The sequence below is a fragment of the Gadus chalcogrammus genome, chromosome 16, assembly GCF_026213295.1.
Source record: "Gadus chalcogrammus isolate NIFS_2021 chromosome 16, NIFS_Gcha_1.0, whole genome shotgun sequence".
NCBI classification, from domain to species: Eukaryota; Metazoa; Chordata; class Actinopteri; order Gadiformes; family Gadidae; genus Gadus; species Gadus chalcogrammus.
Window position 1 is genome coordinate 18,555,919 of NC_079427.1, and position 16,282 is coordinate 18,572,200.

The following is a 16,282-nucleotide window of genomic DNA, read 5'->3' on the forward strand; positions in this document are numbered from 1 at the left end:
GTTTTTGTTTGTATTGAATTTATGTATTTTATTTATCAATGAATTAATTAAATAATTGATTGTGGTTTCTGTAATAAGGTATTGTATACTATTGCAAGCGCTTTGAGTACGTGAAAAGCGCTATATAAATTGAATCTATTATTATTATTATTATTATTGCAATAATGTCTGTTTTTCGATTGTACTGCAAAATGCACTGATGAATATCCTGTGCGTGGTGCAGCATAGAGTATAGTCGAGTATAAATCATATTTTGCTATATATTGCTACAATACATACTTCCCAACCGTAATGTAACAACGTGCGCTCCGGGGCCGTCAGATCCGGCAGTGCGGTGGGCGACACCAACTCCTGGCTGGAGCTCAACTTCCTGGAGGTGGCCCGGGCCGCCCAGGCCTGCTCGGCCCACTTCACGGCCCTGCTGTACAGCGAGATCTACGTGGACAAGATCAAGGCCAGCACAGAGGAGAGCCGCAGGTCGGTCCGCTCGCACATCGCGTGTCGCCGCCCGTGTTGTGTTGTGAACGAGGGTGGGGTTCTGGGGATATCCTTGTGCTTTTATACCTGGGTCTGTGTGTTGTCTTCAGGGACCGGTCGAGAGCGTCTCGCAGGATCAACTTTGAGGAGAACAGCCAGACCCTCACCATCTCCAGCCTGACGCAGAAGAGCATGGAGGACAACGGCATCAGCCTACAGGTTGGTCATACGATGTCCCTAGATGGGAATGTGTTGTCAGATATTTGTATTTTTCATCTTACCATATACACATTTCCCACGTCACATTGTTATAAAAGGTATCTAAATGGTGCATTCCATGTTCAGGTTGTTTCAATGCCTCAAATGTTCTCCAACTATTGAACTGTGTTCAACATGATTTTCTTTTGCTTTACTGCGTCCCGACCGCCTGGCTTCCTGTTGGCGGTTTGTGTGCGTGTGCAGGAGCTGCTGATGGAGGTGTATCGCTGCATTGGGGAGCCTGACAGTCTGTATGGCTGCGGAGGGGAGAAGATGAGCAGCCCTCTCACCAGGTGACCAATCACAGACACCCCCGGACCACTTCCCTCACAGCGGCCCACCGTCACAACACAGGCCTGCTCTTCTCCATATATCTTTTTTTGTTTCAGGCATCGGTGCCCAGTGTCCATTGAAACCAAATCACTTCCTTCTCTGTTGTTTGCAGGATTCGAACCTATGAACACGAGGCCATGTGGGGGAAGGCCCTGAGCTCCTACGACCTCCACTCCACTCTACCAGAGGTCACCCGACAAGTGGGGATTGTAGAGGTACGTTGGGAGAGGGGGTTTCTTAAATCTTTCTTCATTATATCCGTCATCAGGCCTGATAGAGTTCAGGCATGGTGCCTGGATTCAGGCTTGAGCTCGGGCCATGTGTGTTGTCAAGAAAAGTGCAAATAGGTGAGCGGTGCCTTTTTATAATGTCTAGTCAACACGTCAACCTACCTGACCTTTTGGTTGACATGTCGGCCACCAACTAGGCGTAGTCTATATAAGGAAGTCTTTTACCTTTGTATGTTTGCACTGAGGATGGTCTGAATGGGACTGAAAACGTTTGCATGCACTTTGGGTAGTATTTTACACTTTTATGCAATAAAAACGTATTGCTGCATCGGCCACATGGTGTGCAAGTTCCGCTCCTTTTATTGTTGTCAAGAAAGGCAATTCTCTATGGTGTCTTCAAATGTATTTGATAATTTCAGGCACAGATAATTTCACTTCCTATCAGCCCTGCGTCATTATTCATATATCCATTCCATATATACAGTGTTAGATCTGCTTCCCCAATGAATGGTAGAAACACGATGCAGTCGGTAACATGTGTCTGATGTCCCTCTCGGCCGTGGTGAGCAGGCCCTGCAGAACTTTGGTCTGAGCGGCATCCTGGCCACCTACCTTCGGGGGCTGGACAGTGAGGGGGTGGAGTGGGGGTCCGAGCTGAGGGAGCTCCGCTTCCAGGCCGCCTGGAGGAACACCCAGTGGGACTGTGACCTGCCAGAGAGGTCAGGAACATGTCCTGGTTTGTGTGTTGTCTCTGGGGTCTGGGACCCGATGAGGAATGGAACAACATGTTTGTCTGTCTGTGTAACGTCTATATTTACATTTAGGGCATTTAGCAGATGTTTTTATCCAAAGAGACTTACAATAAGTACATTTGTCATAAGAATGTGAAAAGAAATATCGCTGTCGGTTACAGTAAGGATGTTCATAGAACAAAGTGCAAAGCACTAACAATTTAGTCTGGCTATTGCCAGACCAAGCTCAATCGATTTGCACGTTGGTCTGGGGAAGCTGCTGTCATTTTCTTCAGCACAAGAGGTGTGATCAACTGGCCTAACTGACTCTGTACGCGATTGACTGCTTGCCGTCGCCTCCCTGTCATCATTGTGTTGAAACAGCAAATAGAGCGCCAAGGGGAAAAGCCAGCATGGTGATTGGCTCCCGCAAAAACGTATCGGAAGCAGAAAGAAATGTATTGCTCTTCTCCAGACCCTTGTGCTGGGCGAACTCAAATCGCCGGCAGAATGGGCGGGGCTACCCAGTCTACTAACAATTGCTAGGTTAACCCCTTCCCCATATACAACAAAGATGGCTAGGATAAGATTCTACATAACTAAGTACTATAACTAAATACTACAGACAATAAGTGCGTACATTAAGTGCCAGGACGTACAACGTAGATGAAGCGCTGGCTGTATATTGCTTTCTATGGCTGTTATAAATGTGTTGTTGTTTTCAGGAGTGAGAAAGCCAGCCCTGGCTTCAACGAGTCGGTGTTCGGGGCCCTGCTGGCTCTGAACGATAAAGAGTTCTCAATGTTTGACCGAACCCTGAAGTATGCAAGGTAGGGAGACAAGTTGATGAAATATAAAATTTTTGAATACATTGAATATAAAGTTACACATTGTGACTAAATGTTTGTTTTCCTCTGGTTCTATGTCTCCTCTTTGTGTGTGTGTGTGTGTGTGTGTGTGTGTGTGTGTGTGTGTGTGTGTGTGTGTGTGTGTGTGTGTGTGTGTGTGTGTGTGTGTGTGTGTGTGTGTGTGTGTGTGTGTGTGTGTGTGTGAGAACAGGGGTGCAGAGGTGGAGGAGCTGTGCCGGGGCAGCCTGGAGGCCGTCTCCTCCCTCTACCCTGCTGTGAGGAACCTCCAGAGCCTGGGCGAGCTCCAGAGTGTGAGGCAGCTCTTCTCCAGGTGAGGGCGCTGATGAGACAATAATAAATAATAAGCGGGGGACAACTTCAAGATATCACTGATAATAATGAGTATCCAATACATTGGCATTGGCATTCATCTGAACGTTAACATTATATATTTTTTTTATGTTACAAATTAAATTTAGATTCTGCACAAATACAGATCTTCCTTTGAATGCTCATGTCTTTTTGCTAAAGATAACATGCATACTCCCCCTATCAATCTCGTGTAGGGTTAGTTACTCTCCCTTCGGTCCACATATAAGACATAAACAAGATTTGTAAAACACTGATACGAGTCATTGGATACGAAGTACGGGCCGCAGGTTTCTTCGCAGTGGCTGTTCCCACCGTTGTTGCCGGCTTCAGTCTCAGTTCCCACCAGACTACATGAGTCGGGGGGCAAGTCGCCCCCTCTCAACAGTATCATCGTTGGGGGATTGGACACCGAGGGAGTAGGACATTCAAGCACATTCAGAATGACGACAGCGACTGCGTTGTGGTTCCACCCAGACCCCTCTCGGACACCACCCTGGCCGAGGTGTGCAGGCAGTGGGGGCAGCACTCCCAGCTGCTGGCCGACAGCGACTTCCCCCTGGTGGAGCCCATCCTGGCCCTGCGATCCGCGACCATGCAGACCCTGCTGGCCCGGGCGGGAGACCCCGACAGCACCTTGTTCCTCAGCTCGGTGCTCACCAACCACCTCATGGAGCTCTGCCAGCTGGCGCGCAACGCCGGGAACACACAGGTACAGTGTCCTCTTTGAATTTGAATGCTACTTATAACTTAGAGTCTGTGGGTAGTCTTGTTCCAATTGTAATGAGGGTCATTGAAGTAGCGGTTAAAGTGTCTGCTATATGATCTACCTAAATGTTGCATGCTAAAGACAGCATGTTGATGTAGGTAAGAGTTATAGCTAGTTAGGATAACACTATAGAATACAATGTACAAGAGGGCATGCTGTACTTACAAGTTATGTCACGATCAGATTTTTCTGGCAATTTCTTTATGATGAACTTCTAAATCCACAATCGCACATGATATCTGTATAAGAAAAGCTCAAAATGTTAATGCATTGACCAAAAGGTCAATGTGATTTTAGGGCTGGGAAAGGTTAAGGAAGGGATAAGCAAAGCTACGTAGGAATTTCAATGTTATTGTCATTGCACTGTGTAGTACAAAATGCAAGCAAGCATAGGTAAATCACATCCATTTTAATTGCAAATCTCTGTGCCCTTTATGTGCCCTACCGGCTCTGTCCAGCTGGCGGAGCGGGCCGTGTACCAGATGAAGCAGCTCGCAAGCGGAGCGGCCCAAACGGCCGCCGCCTCGTCGTCATGGCAACTGGAGGAAGCCCAGGTGTTCTGGGCCAAAGGCGAACAGGGTCCCGCCCTGGGCCTCCTCAAGGAGATGATCAACACGTTAGAGGGGCAGGTCAGAGAGACACACACTCGTATGCATACACACTCACACACTCTTCCATACGCATACACACACGCATAATATCACTTGTATACTGCAATATGTACGAAAAAGACGATCTCTAAGATGAACAATCTACTTTTTTCTAAAAGCCTAATGTTGTGTACCATGCTATTAAGTATACCAAATAATAAAACAACAATTTAAAATGCACCAGGTGTTTGGTGAAATGCTGAAAGAAATCTAAAACATCAATTGGTGTGTGTGTGTGTGTGTGTGTGTGTGTGTGTGTGTGTGTGTGTGTCTGTGTGTGTGTGCTCGCTCCAGGTGGATATGAACCCAGCATTGGTTCCTGTCTACACTGAGAGCATGAGGCTGTGTGGTAACTGGCTTGCGGAGAGCTGCCTGGAGAGTCCGGGAGTCATCCTGGAGAAATACCTGGAGAGGGTAAAGAGCCTGCCTGTCTGCTGTAGAGAGAGAGCTTCATGCTCCTATGACACACGAGGTTCTGCAAATATCCAAAACTACAGACAGAGAAGTGAGATTGTTGATGACTGTAGAAATGTTATCAAAGATTCATTCAAGAACTTTAGTCAGGCCATTGGGCCAGTGTCTAGGATTTAGTGGCATCTAGCAGTTAGGTTACAACCAACTGAATACTAATAGGAAAACCATTATTGTTTTCCATTGCTGCTTCGTTCTTCGGGGTGGGGCTATACATCCTGCTCAAGAATGCCCCCATGTTTGGCTGCGGATGTTCTGGGATGAGGGGACTGAACCAAGTACCTTTCGCTGGGAGTCTTAACAGCTTAACCACTCCACTACCCTGCTCCCCTAGCTAGTGGTCATTTAACACATGCATTATTACGTTATCACTGTAATAACAATATTTACTCTGTATTCAAAGCTGTCCTTAAGCATGCCTTATTGTGGGACGACATTGAAGTAATGCATACTAAATTCAACCCTCTGTGAGCAGGGGATTCTACATGATGACTAGTTTTATTTGGTAAGGATCCAGGGTTACTCGACTCTATATCTTCTCACACATCCGTTCCCCTCCCAGGCTGTAGAGGTGCTGCAGGCTAACTCGGGCGAGCAGGACCCCCGCCTACAGAGCCAGCGGACCAAGGCCTTCCTGTCCCTGGCACGCTTCTCCGACTTCCAGTACCAGACCATCGAAAAATACATGCGCTCCTCTGCGTTTGAGAACAAGCAGGTGCTACTGGAGAAGGCCAAGGCGGAGGTGGACCTGATGAAGGAGCACAACGTCGACAGTAACAGGTCTGCACTCACAGGAGACGCGTGTTTCTTTTTACTACAAGCACAACAGAGGTCCGCCGACACAAGTGCTTACCAGTGCTTTCTATAGTGTTAAGCAATGTTTAAAGGGCCCCTATTATACCACCACGTGTGAGTGTGATTAGCCATTACGAGTAGAAAATGTTGCTTCTCTGTCCATTATACATCTAGGTGGACACTCCCACTTGTGATGTCACTAAGGCACAGGAAAGGGCAGAATTTGTATCAACTTGTAATGTCTCACACCTGGTAGTATAACTGCATATGCTGCAAGGCCTCAATCAACCAACACAAGACCTCTTTATTTTGGTTATAATTTATTGATGATGTTATTGATTATCCCTTAACAGTGAAGTTGGTTGGCAGCCAGGGTCATTTTGTAAGCTCACTCCACCATGCTCCCCGTTCCCCTCCCTCCCTCCCCCTCCCTCCCTCTCCCTCCGTCCCCCTCCCCTCCGTCTCCCTCCCTCTCCCTCCCTCCCCCTCCATCCGTCCCCCTCCCTCTCCCTCCGTTCCCCTCCCTCCCTCCCCTCCGTCCCCCTCCCTCCCCATCCCTCCCTCTCCCGCCGTCCCCCTCCCTCCCTCCCCTCCGTCCCCCTCCCTCACTCCCCTCCGTCCCCCTCCCTCCCTCTCCCTCTGTCCCCCTCCCTCCCTCCCCTCCGTCTCCCACCCTCTCCTTTCCTCCCTTTCCCTCCGTCCCCCTCCCTCCCTCCCCTCCGTCCCCCTCCCTCTCCTTCCCTCCCTCTCCCTCCCTCCCCTCCCTCTCCCTCCCTCCCTCCCCCTCCCTCTCCCTCTCCCTCCCTCCCCCTCCCTCCGCCCTCCAGGTACACTGTGAAACTAGAGAAGGAGCTAAAGATGGATGAGCTGGCGCTGTCCAACCTGCAGGAGGACCGGCGCCGCTTCCTGTGCAAGGCGGTGGACAACTACGTCCACTGCCTGGCGGAGGGGGAGCAGCACGACGACTGGGTGTTCCGCCTGGCCTCGCTGTGGCTGGAGAACGCCGACCTCAGGGAGGTCAACGCCATGATGAAGGTGGGCGGGGCACGCACGCATGCACGTGCACGCACGCAAAGACACACACACACACACACACGTGCAAAGACACACACTTGCACAGACACAAAGACACACACACACACACACACACACACACACACACACACACACACACACACACACACACACACACACACACACACGCACAAAGACACATGCACACACACACACACACACACACACACACACACACACACACACACACACACACACACACACACACGTGCAAAGACACACACACACAAAGATACACGCAAAGACACGTACACAAAGACACACGCAAAGACACATACACCAAGACACATACACCAAGACAAACATCAAAACACACACAGCGTTTTAAATAAAATAACATACTACACACGCTTGATAAATAAAGGCGTGCAGGGTTGCACACTCACTCGTTAATTCACATTTTCTATTTATACTTCTTACAATGTATATCAATTTACAAAGTCTAACTTTTTCACGCACAAGCATGCAGGCCTTCTTGTCTGTTCTTCATGTGGTGTGAGCTGAAAGTGTGTGTGTGGCAGGTCGGTGTGAAGAGGATTCCCTCCCATAAGTTCCTGCCCCTAATGTACCAGCTGGCGGCCCGCATGGGCACCAAGATGTCCACCGACAGCGCCGAGGACGTGGGCTTCCATGACGTCCTCAATGACGTAAGGCTGCCCTTTAATGGAGGGCATCTGATCATTGAAATGTGCTGAAATAGGGATCATTATCCCAAGTAGAGGAGTTTTCATGATATTTACTTAACGAATAGCTTAGTTAACAAAATTGTAACTAAGCTATTTATAATTTCCGCTACCTAACAACCAAAACTGATAGCTCAATGCACATATATATATAGCAGAACATTTTCTAGCAATTTCGATAAAAAAATGGACTGCATGAATAAGAATACTATATAAGCCTATAATGGCGTTGTTTGAAATTGTTTGAAATTGTTTGAATAGTTCATCCGTCTTATCGCCTTAAGTATTATTGGCTAGTGTGTAAGTTCCGAGGTCCTCCTGCCTACATGGCGTGCTTCATGGCCATTGTTGTTTGTGTGGCGTTGACAGCTGATACTGCGCGCGTGCCTTCAGCACCCCCACCACACACTGTTCATCATCCTGGCTCTGGTCAACGCAAACAAGGACGCCAGCTTCACCAGCAAGTCCCGGCTGTCCAAGAACACGCCGCAGCAGCCCTCACCACTGGACCTGGTAGGACCTCTGTCTGTCTGTCTGTCTGTCTGTCTGTCCGTCCGGACGGAGTATGCTGCCGTTCTCCCAGCAATCATCAGTTATCGAATGTCTATGAAATGTTTGTATTGTTCGTATGTGGAGTCGTGGACTCAACTGTACATTTGAGTACTTGCGTGTGTCATTGTATATGTTCAGAGCATGTGCCTGTATCGTCTTGTCTAGTGTTTGTCTTGTCTAGTGTTTGTGCAAAGTGCACTCAGGTGTCTCTTAAAAAATATGAAACGTTGAATAAAAAGGTTGAATAAACCAAATATTTATCCAACATGTAGTAGTCCATGTTAGTACCTTTTCCCTTTAACAAGCAAAGTAAAAAGGTGATAAAAGTCCCCCTACTACAAATACGCGGGAATATTCTGTACTACATGGGATGTCCTGGCCTGGGGTCCCTGGTTGAAGGTCATGTGTGCCGCGCCTGCAGGAACGGTCAGAGGTGGCCCGGAAGATCATCAGCGTGGTGAGGAAGAAGAGGGGCGCAATGCTGAAGGGTATGGAGTACCTGTGTGATGCGTACATCACCCTGGCCTACATGGACGCCAGCAGACACAAGCAGGAGAAGAGTGAGTTCATCAAGCCTGTGTGTGTGTGTGTGTGTGTGTGTGTGTGTGTGTGTGTGTGTGTGTGTGTGTGTGTGTGTGTGTGTGTGTGTGTGTGTGTGTGTGTGTGTGTGTGTGTGTGTGTGTGTGTGTGTGTGTGTGTGCGTGCGTGCGTGCGTGCGTGTTCTCTGTGTACTCCACGCAAGAAAGCCAGCTCAGTGTGTCTGTATATTATGTGTGTTCTGTCTAGAGGTTATGCTAATATTATTTATTCAGCAAGTTTTGCTTCCTTTTGTTTGTTACCAAGTCTGCGAGGTCAGGTTCATAGCCATACTTCTGGCAGGGCGTCTGAATAACGGGGGCAGTGCGATCATTCGGTGTGGTGAGTCTGACGTGTTCCTTCACAGAGCCTCTTCCCATTCCTGCGGATCAGCCCATCATGAAAATACAAGACCTGGAAGAGGTCACCATTCCCACTGTGGAGATCAGGGTGCGTAAGCATTTACTTTTGAGTCATGATTCTTGACTGCAATTCGACAAGGGTTGTGTGCTTTAGATGTGATATGTGATGCCTATAGGTAGATCCGTCGGGTTGCTATGACAACGTGGTCACCATACGCTCCTTCAAGCCCCAGTACCGCCTTGTCGGGGGAGTCAACCTGCCCAAGATCATCGACTGTGTGGGCTCGGACGGCAGGAGCCACCGACAGCTGGTCAAGGTGTGTGTGTGTGTGTGTGTGTGTGTGTGTGTGTGTGTGTGTGTGTGTGTGTGTGTGTGTGTGTGTGTGTGTGTGTGTGTGTGTGTGTGTGTGTGTGTGTGTGTGTGTGTGTGTGTGTGTGTGTGTGTGTGTGTCTTTCCTTGTATTAATAATAATAATCGTTTTCTATTTATTGCACTTTTCTAAGTACTCAAAGACATTATCCACAAGGCGCAAAATACAGTAGCAAAAACAATCAGCGGAACATCATTAGAAAGTCACATAGGAACATCTGAAAGCCTACAAATGGGGAAAAAGGGGGACATGAATGTGAGCAGAGTTGGATGTTAAGAGAAGTGTTTTTAGTGAGGCTTCAAAAGAGAGGGGAGAGGTGGATTTTTGGATCTGTTTGGGGAGGGAGGGCCCCCCAGGTTTGGTGTCTGGTTCTGGCGTGTGCCAGAGTGAGAGATGAAAGAGAGAGCGAGTGAAAGAGAAAGAATGCAAACCCGCGTGACTTGTGTGTTTATCCTACGCTTGTGTGCGTACTTCATACCTAAGTGAAGTATGGGTTTGATGTGTATTTAAAGGTGTTTGAGTGTGTTATTAGCTCGTCAACTGTGCCGACCATAATAGCTCAGACTTCACTTCTTTGATTGCTTTGCGGTAATAATTAACCCTGTTTGTGTTCTTGTCACTATGAGAGATAAGAGGTTAGTTACACATGTATTCATTGTGTGCTTTTTGTTTTGTTGTAAAAACAAAGCATTCCTACGGAAAATTCCAGGCTAACAAAATTACTTCGAAATGAGTGGGAACATTTCAGGGAAGATCTGTGGCCCAATCAGTAAACCCATGTGTTTTTTTAATTAAAGACATTTAAAAAACAAGCCTTAATAAAATTGAATAATACAATATGAAAAAGATTTTCTTTTCTTTTCTTTTCTACAAATTATTCGTTAAAAATAAAACAAAATAGGAAGCATCTCAGGATGCAAGAATTGGTTAATTCTGGGAATCCACAGGAAATGTTGAGTATGTACCGGGGTGTCCTAACGATGACCTTTGCCCTCAGGGCCAGGACGACCTGCGTCAGGACGCGGTGATGCAGCAGGTGTTCTCCATGTGCTCCACGCTGCTGCAGCGCAACGCCGAGACGCGGCGCAGGAAGCTCCACATCCGCAGATACAAGGTGGCGCCCGCAGCAGAGGCGCTCTCCGGCTGTCTCTCTAGCCGCTTTCTAGCCTTTTCTGATACACTTTCATCATGACCAAAAAATGCCGTAAAAATGTGTAGCTTCATCTGCTTGAACTTTCTCTTTGTTTATTTTTAACACAGTGTCCTGCTTTCAGTGTTGCTCCAGAATCAATATCAACACAGACAGAATGATTATCAAGAAAATACAGAAAACACCAACTCCTGTGTTCTCCTTCTTTCACCTCTTCTTTCATATATTTTTCCCCCTTTTCCCACTTTCAATGATCCCTCAATGATCCCACTTTCAATGATCCCTCAATGATCCCACTTTCAATGATCCATCAATGATCCCACTTTCAACTCCCCTAGGGGTATGTTCTCGGTCATGATGGACAAGCGGTGGTCTGACTCTTGAGTTATGCCCGGCCTTCCCTCTCCCAGGTGGTCCCCTTCTCCCAGAGGAGCGGTGTGCTGGAGTGGTGCTCGGGCACGGTGCCCATCGGGGAGTTCCTGGTGGACCCCCAGAAGGGGGCCCACGGGCGCTTCAGGCCCCGGGACTGGACCAACCTGGCCTGCCGGAAGAAGATGATGGTGAGCGCTGAGCTCCTCTCACTCTCACGCTGCTGCTGGGGTCTGTATCCGGCCCGCAGAGGTCTACAGGGGGACGGCCAACGTCCAGGATGTTTCCGCTAGGAGTCTGACCCCGACGCCTGTCAGAGTGTTGTACTGGGCTTATTCACTGTATTACACTGTATAACTCATTCTGAACGGTCGCACTACGTGGGACATGGCAAACAACAAATACGGGAAAGGAGATGTCAAGTTGTTTAGAAATAGACCAAAATAAGTTGGAAAAAAAAGTGTCAAATATTTCAAGACATGTACACTAATGTACACTACCGATCTAAAGATTGGGGTCCCCCAGACAATTTCATGTTTTCCTTGAAAACTCACTTATATTCAGCAGTTTTCAGCTCTGCTAACATAATTGCACAAGTGTTTTCTAATCATCTATTAGCCTTTTAACACGATGAGCTCAACAATGTACCATAAGAACACAGGAGTGATCGTTGCTGGAAACGGGCCTCTGTGCAGATGTTCCAGTAAAAATCTGCCTTTTTCAGCCAGATCATTTACCACATTAACAATATCTAGACTGTAGTTCTGATAAATTTCATCTTCATTGGAAAAAAAAGAGCTTTTCTTTAAAACAGGAGGACATTACTAAGTGACCCCAAACTTTTGTACATGTATATAACAAAAATCCAACACTAGCTGCATTCCAAAGAATGTAGGAATGGGGATGATTGAATATGTATCTTGGTGGTCATAGGCAAGGGGAGACTATGAAAGGAGCATAAAGAATACAAAATGAAATGTTATGCATATAAAGTGGAGGTGGGCCGATCTGTTCATTAAATTGCCTTGTCTATTAAGCTTTGAGTCTTTTAGTTGGAGACTAAACACCTCCAAACCCTGTGCTGCCCTCCCCTGTAGGAGGCCCAAAAGCATGGCCTGGAGGGGCAGCTGACGGCCTACAGCGAGGTGTGCAGACACTTCCGGCCCGTCTTCCGCCACTTCTGCATGGAACGCTTCCTGGACCCGGCCGTGTGGATGGAGAAGAGGCTGGCCTACACCCGCAGCGTGGCCACCTCCTCCATCGGTACGCACCCGTTACGGGGGGGGGGGGGGGTGGTTAATAACATCACTTTACTACAGCTGTGTGCCAGTCACTGACTCATGTACGGTCATGTCTCACACAACAGGATGAAAAAGATGTATATTAACTTCTTTCAGAAAATAGATATTTTTATTTATATGAATATTCCTCACCCAACCTTGATTTATTTCTACTTTATAATTATTTATACCAAGGTATGGTCACACAATATGATGGCTATATTGTAAAAGCTAATGATGCGCAGGCTTCTTTAGTGTCCGAAATAGACTGTACTTGTATGGATGATGTAGTTGAATAGGAGCTAATTCATGCAGTCTTGTGTTTTTCTCCTCAGTGGGTTACATCGTTGGCCTGGGTGACCGGCACATCCAGAACATTCTGATCGACGAGCAGACTGCAGAGCTCATCCATATTGATTTGGGTAAGAAACCGCTACATTCAGATTCACTATAATAAATAGTGTATGCGCTTTTCTACTGGACTCTGCCTTAGGAATAACTGTTCGGACCAGGCCTGTCCCAGTCATTGTGCTTCTGTCCTGTCCGCCTCTTTGAAGGCGTGGCCTTTGAGCAGGGCAAGATCCTGCCCACCCCGGAGACGGTTCCCTTCCGGCTGACCCGGGACATGGTGGATGGCATGGGCATCACCGGAGTGGAGGGGGTGTTCAGGAGGTGAGATCCAAACTGAGACCCCTCTCATGAGCCATCTACAAACTGAAATTGTGTCGTTCATCAAAACAGCATGACGTACATGTGTCACGGTTAGGCAGGCAGGCAGGTAGGAACCAATCGCAGACAGTTCAGGTAAAGGATAATTTATTAACGCAAAAGGCAAGGAACGCGGGTAACACAGGGAACACCGGGAACACGGGTAACACACAGGACACAACTCACCACAAACTAAAATGATCCGACAAGGAACAAAGGAAAGACAAGGGCTTAAATACCAAACACACACAGGGCACGCAACGAGGAACAGCTGAGACACATTAGGGGAGGGAGCAGTAATCACACAGGAGGGAAACTCGACCGGACATGGGGAGAAACAAGACCGAGATACCAAAGTAAAACAGGAAGCACGCCAAAACAAGACAAGGAAACCGACAGACCGTGACACATGTCTTCCTGAAAGGGTAGGAGGAATGGATTTAGTCCAGATCAGTTGCTCAAAGCTGATCTTCAAAGCTTCGCAAACATTTGGGCTGACCGTGTCACACCGATTGCTTGTTCAGGTCAATAATTGCAAGAAGCTCCTGATGACCTCAGTATCTTATACCATAATAAATGTATTTGGTTGTCAACGACCAGATGCTGTGAGAAGACCATGGAGGTGATGAGGACCTCCCAAGAAGCGGTTCTCACCATTGTCGAGGTAGGACGTCCAATAGGTCACTGTACAACAGTCAGAATAGCTTTCGACTCCCTTGATGCCAGGTCCACCCCCCCGTTGTCCGTCCACCCCGTCCTCCCCCTGACCCCTCCTACTGCCCCCCCCCCCCGCCGCTCCCCAGGTGCTGCTGTACGACCCGCTGTTCGACTGGACCATGAACCCCCTGAAGGCCTTCCAGCTGCAGCACGTAGAGCAGCAGGAGCTCAACGCCACGCTGCAGCCCACCCTGGGGGCCGACGACATGGACCACCACGCCAAGGGCAGGTGGGTGTGTGAGAGGGAGCATTTAAGACAAAAAGGGGCGTTCTGAAGGAGTGTAGGGCTGTGGCCTTTTTTGTGAAATCGAAGGACCGGTTTTCATTGGGGCGTGTAAGCGAAGATAGGTCGTGTTTAATGGTCATGGTAGATCTTGATTTTTCTTAAGGTCACTGTATGAGGAAGGAAGAAGGGTGACTGTATGGGGTTCTTGGTAACAAAGGCATGCAGCAGATATGTGTAGTTGTTATAGCAATGGTTTATTTAAGTTGTTGTTTACAACAAAATGTTTACAACAAAATGGCAAATTCTAATTGTTTTGGACCATTTCAATGTGTCTGTCCTAGTTTGTATATCTATTCATTCTTTCATCAATCTCTCTCTCTCTCTCTCTCTCTCTCTCTCTCTCTCTCTCTCTCTCTCTCTCTCTCTCTCTCTCTCTCTCTCTCTCTCTCTCTCTCTCTCTCTCTCTCTCTCTCTCTCTCTCTCTCTCTCTCTCTCTCTCTCTCTCTCTCTCTCTGTCTCTCTCTCTCTGTCTCCCCCTCTGTCTCCCCCTCTGTCTCCCCCTCCTCAGCAGTGACAGCCAGAGCTTCAACAAGGTGGCGGAGCGGGTGCTGCTGCGGCTCCAGGATAAGCTGAAGGGGGTGGAGGAGGGGGCAGTGCTCAGTGTGGGGGGGCAGGTCAACCTGCTCATCCAGCAGGCCATGGACCCCAGCAACCTCAGCCGGCTCTTCTCCGGATGGCAGGCCTGGGTGTAGACGGGTGGGGCCGGGGTGGTGGTGGTGTGCTGCAACTGTCTTTGTATATATAACCATAGTGCAAATCAAACCTGATGCCTTTACCAGTAGAGTACCATTACCAGTAGAGTCACGGCCAGAAGAGTACCATTACCAGTAGAGTCATGACCAGTAGAGTAGCATTACCAGTAGAGTCATGACCAGAAGAGTACCATTACCAGTAGAGTCATGACCAGTATAGTTACGGCCAGTAGAGTACCATTACCAGTAGAGTCACGACCAGTATATTACCATTACCAGTAGAGTCATGACCAGTAGAGTACCATTACTAGTAGAGGCACGGCCAGTAGAGTACCATTACCAGTAGAGTCATGACCAGTAGAGTACCATTACCAGTAGAGTCGCATTACCAGTAGAATCACGACCAGTAGAGTACCATAACCAGTAGAGTCACGACCAGTAGAGTACCATTACCAGTAGAGTCATGACCAGTAGAGTAAAGGCCAGTAGAGTACCATTACCATTAGAGTCATGGCCAGTTATGTTGGTAATTGTTTGTTTTGATCTGGCAGCAGAATGTAAGATTTCCTTTATAGATATAGATATAGATTATATATATATATCGATATATATATATGGTCCCGTGTTCAGTCTTCTGTCTACTTTGACTTTGTCAAAGTTCCTACGTCCTAGGTGTAATCATTTAGTTGTAGTTGGCTGCTTTGGAGCATGCTGTGCTATGCAACAGGACATTACATATGATCCCGGTAAATAACAGCTGCATGTTATTTGAGACGGTGAACCTCTCTGTAGTCCTTATTGAGAAATGTATCACCAGATGACCACAAGCCGGTGAACCAAGTCCATAGGTTTCTGATGACCGCTGCACTCTACACCACAGAGGAACGTGGGAGATCGGAGGCCAGGTCTGCCTCACCCCCAGGCTGAGACGTGGGACCACAGCACATACAGCGTTTATTTGTGTTTATTTTTTAACCTAGCAATAGATATCGTCCATTTTGTTTTTGTAATATACCAAAGCTTAGATTTTTAAGCGAGAGTGAGACAACTTTATTTGAGTAATAAATTGAATGTAAAACTAATTACAATTAGTTTGAAAAGAAAGCCTTATTACAATGATGCCTTAATTGAGTGTATTGGAGAATGTTGCACCTCCCTTATAAATGCATAGGTTTCATTTTATTCTGACTGCCGTCGTTTTTTGCCCTGTCACCAATCCCCGGCCCCAGATAGAGACCAAACTTGACTGTTATTATTGAAAGACTGTTCCGGGTTTAAACCCCAAATGTACATAGAGAATGTGTAAAATTGTATAACTTGTAATAACTAATAATTTCGCTCTGTTTTTTATGAATCTTGTCACCCTTCTTCCGTCCTGTTATACTGTTACTTTATTATTTATATCAAGATTTTACAAAATAATTAAAAAGGACTTATGAACTTTGCATACATGCCCAACTGAAAACTGGTCCTTTGGTTTCACAATAAAAGCCACAAACCTCCTGCAGAACATCCCCTTTTGTCTTAAATG

At 47.3% G+C, this 16,282-nt stretch overlaps 1 protein-coding gene across 3 annotated transcripts in view; it reads left to right on the top strand.

The window, feature by feature from the left end:
* The window catches only part of atm (ATM serine/threonine kinase), a 35,182-nt gene extending 18,900 nt beyond the window's left edge, over positions 1 to 16,282 (top strand). For all 3 annotated transcript variants that reach the window (XM_056611771.1, XM_056611770.1, XM_056611772.1), the window contains exons 39-63: positions 322 to 477; positions 588 to 696; positions 940 to 1,028; positions 1,181 to 1,283; positions 1,869 to 2,017; positions 2,755 to 2,859; positions 3,089 to 3,208; positions 3,724 to 3,958; positions 4,474 to 4,644; positions 4,960 to 5,079; positions 5,699 to 5,916; positions 6,759 to 6,966; positions 7,527 to 7,652; positions 8,058 to 8,201; positions 8,662 to 8,800; positions 9,184 to 9,266; positions 9,355 to 9,495; positions 10,547 to 10,663; positions 11,110 to 11,259; positions 12,166 to 12,331; positions 12,684 to 12,770; positions 12,906 to 13,020; positions 13,657 to 13,720; positions 13,860 to 14,002; positions 14,568 to 16,282. In XM_056611771.1, the coding sequence (XP_056467746.1) occupies positions 322 to 477; positions 588 to 696; positions 940 to 1,028; positions 1,181 to 1,283; positions 1,869 to 2,017; positions 2,755 to 2,859; positions 3,089 to 3,208; positions 3,724 to 3,958; positions 4,474 to 4,644; positions 4,960 to 5,079; positions 5,699 to 5,916; positions 6,759 to 6,966; positions 7,527 to 7,652; positions 8,058 to 8,201; positions 8,662 to 8,800; positions 9,184 to 9,266; positions 9,355 to 9,495; positions 10,547 to 10,663; positions 11,110 to 11,259; positions 12,166 to 12,331; positions 12,684 to 12,770; positions 12,906 to 13,020; positions 13,657 to 13,720; positions 13,860 to 14,002; positions 14,568 to 14,751 (3,442 nt within the window). In that variant the 3' untranslated portion in view covers positions 14,752 to 16,282. The remainder of the gene's footprint in view (positions 1 to 321; positions 478 to 587; positions 697 to 939; positions 1,029 to 1,180; positions 1,284 to 1,868; positions 2,018 to 2,754; positions 2,860 to 3,088; positions 3,209 to 3,723; positions 3,959 to 4,473; positions 4,645 to 4,959; positions 5,080 to 5,698; positions 5,917 to 6,758; positions 6,967 to 7,526; positions 7,653 to 8,057; positions 8,202 to 8,661; positions 8,801 to 9,183; positions 9,267 to 9,354; positions 9,496 to 10,546; positions 10,664 to 11,109; positions 11,260 to 12,165; positions 12,332 to 12,683; positions 12,771 to 12,905; positions 13,021 to 13,656; positions 13,721 to 13,859; positions 14,003 to 14,567) is intronic.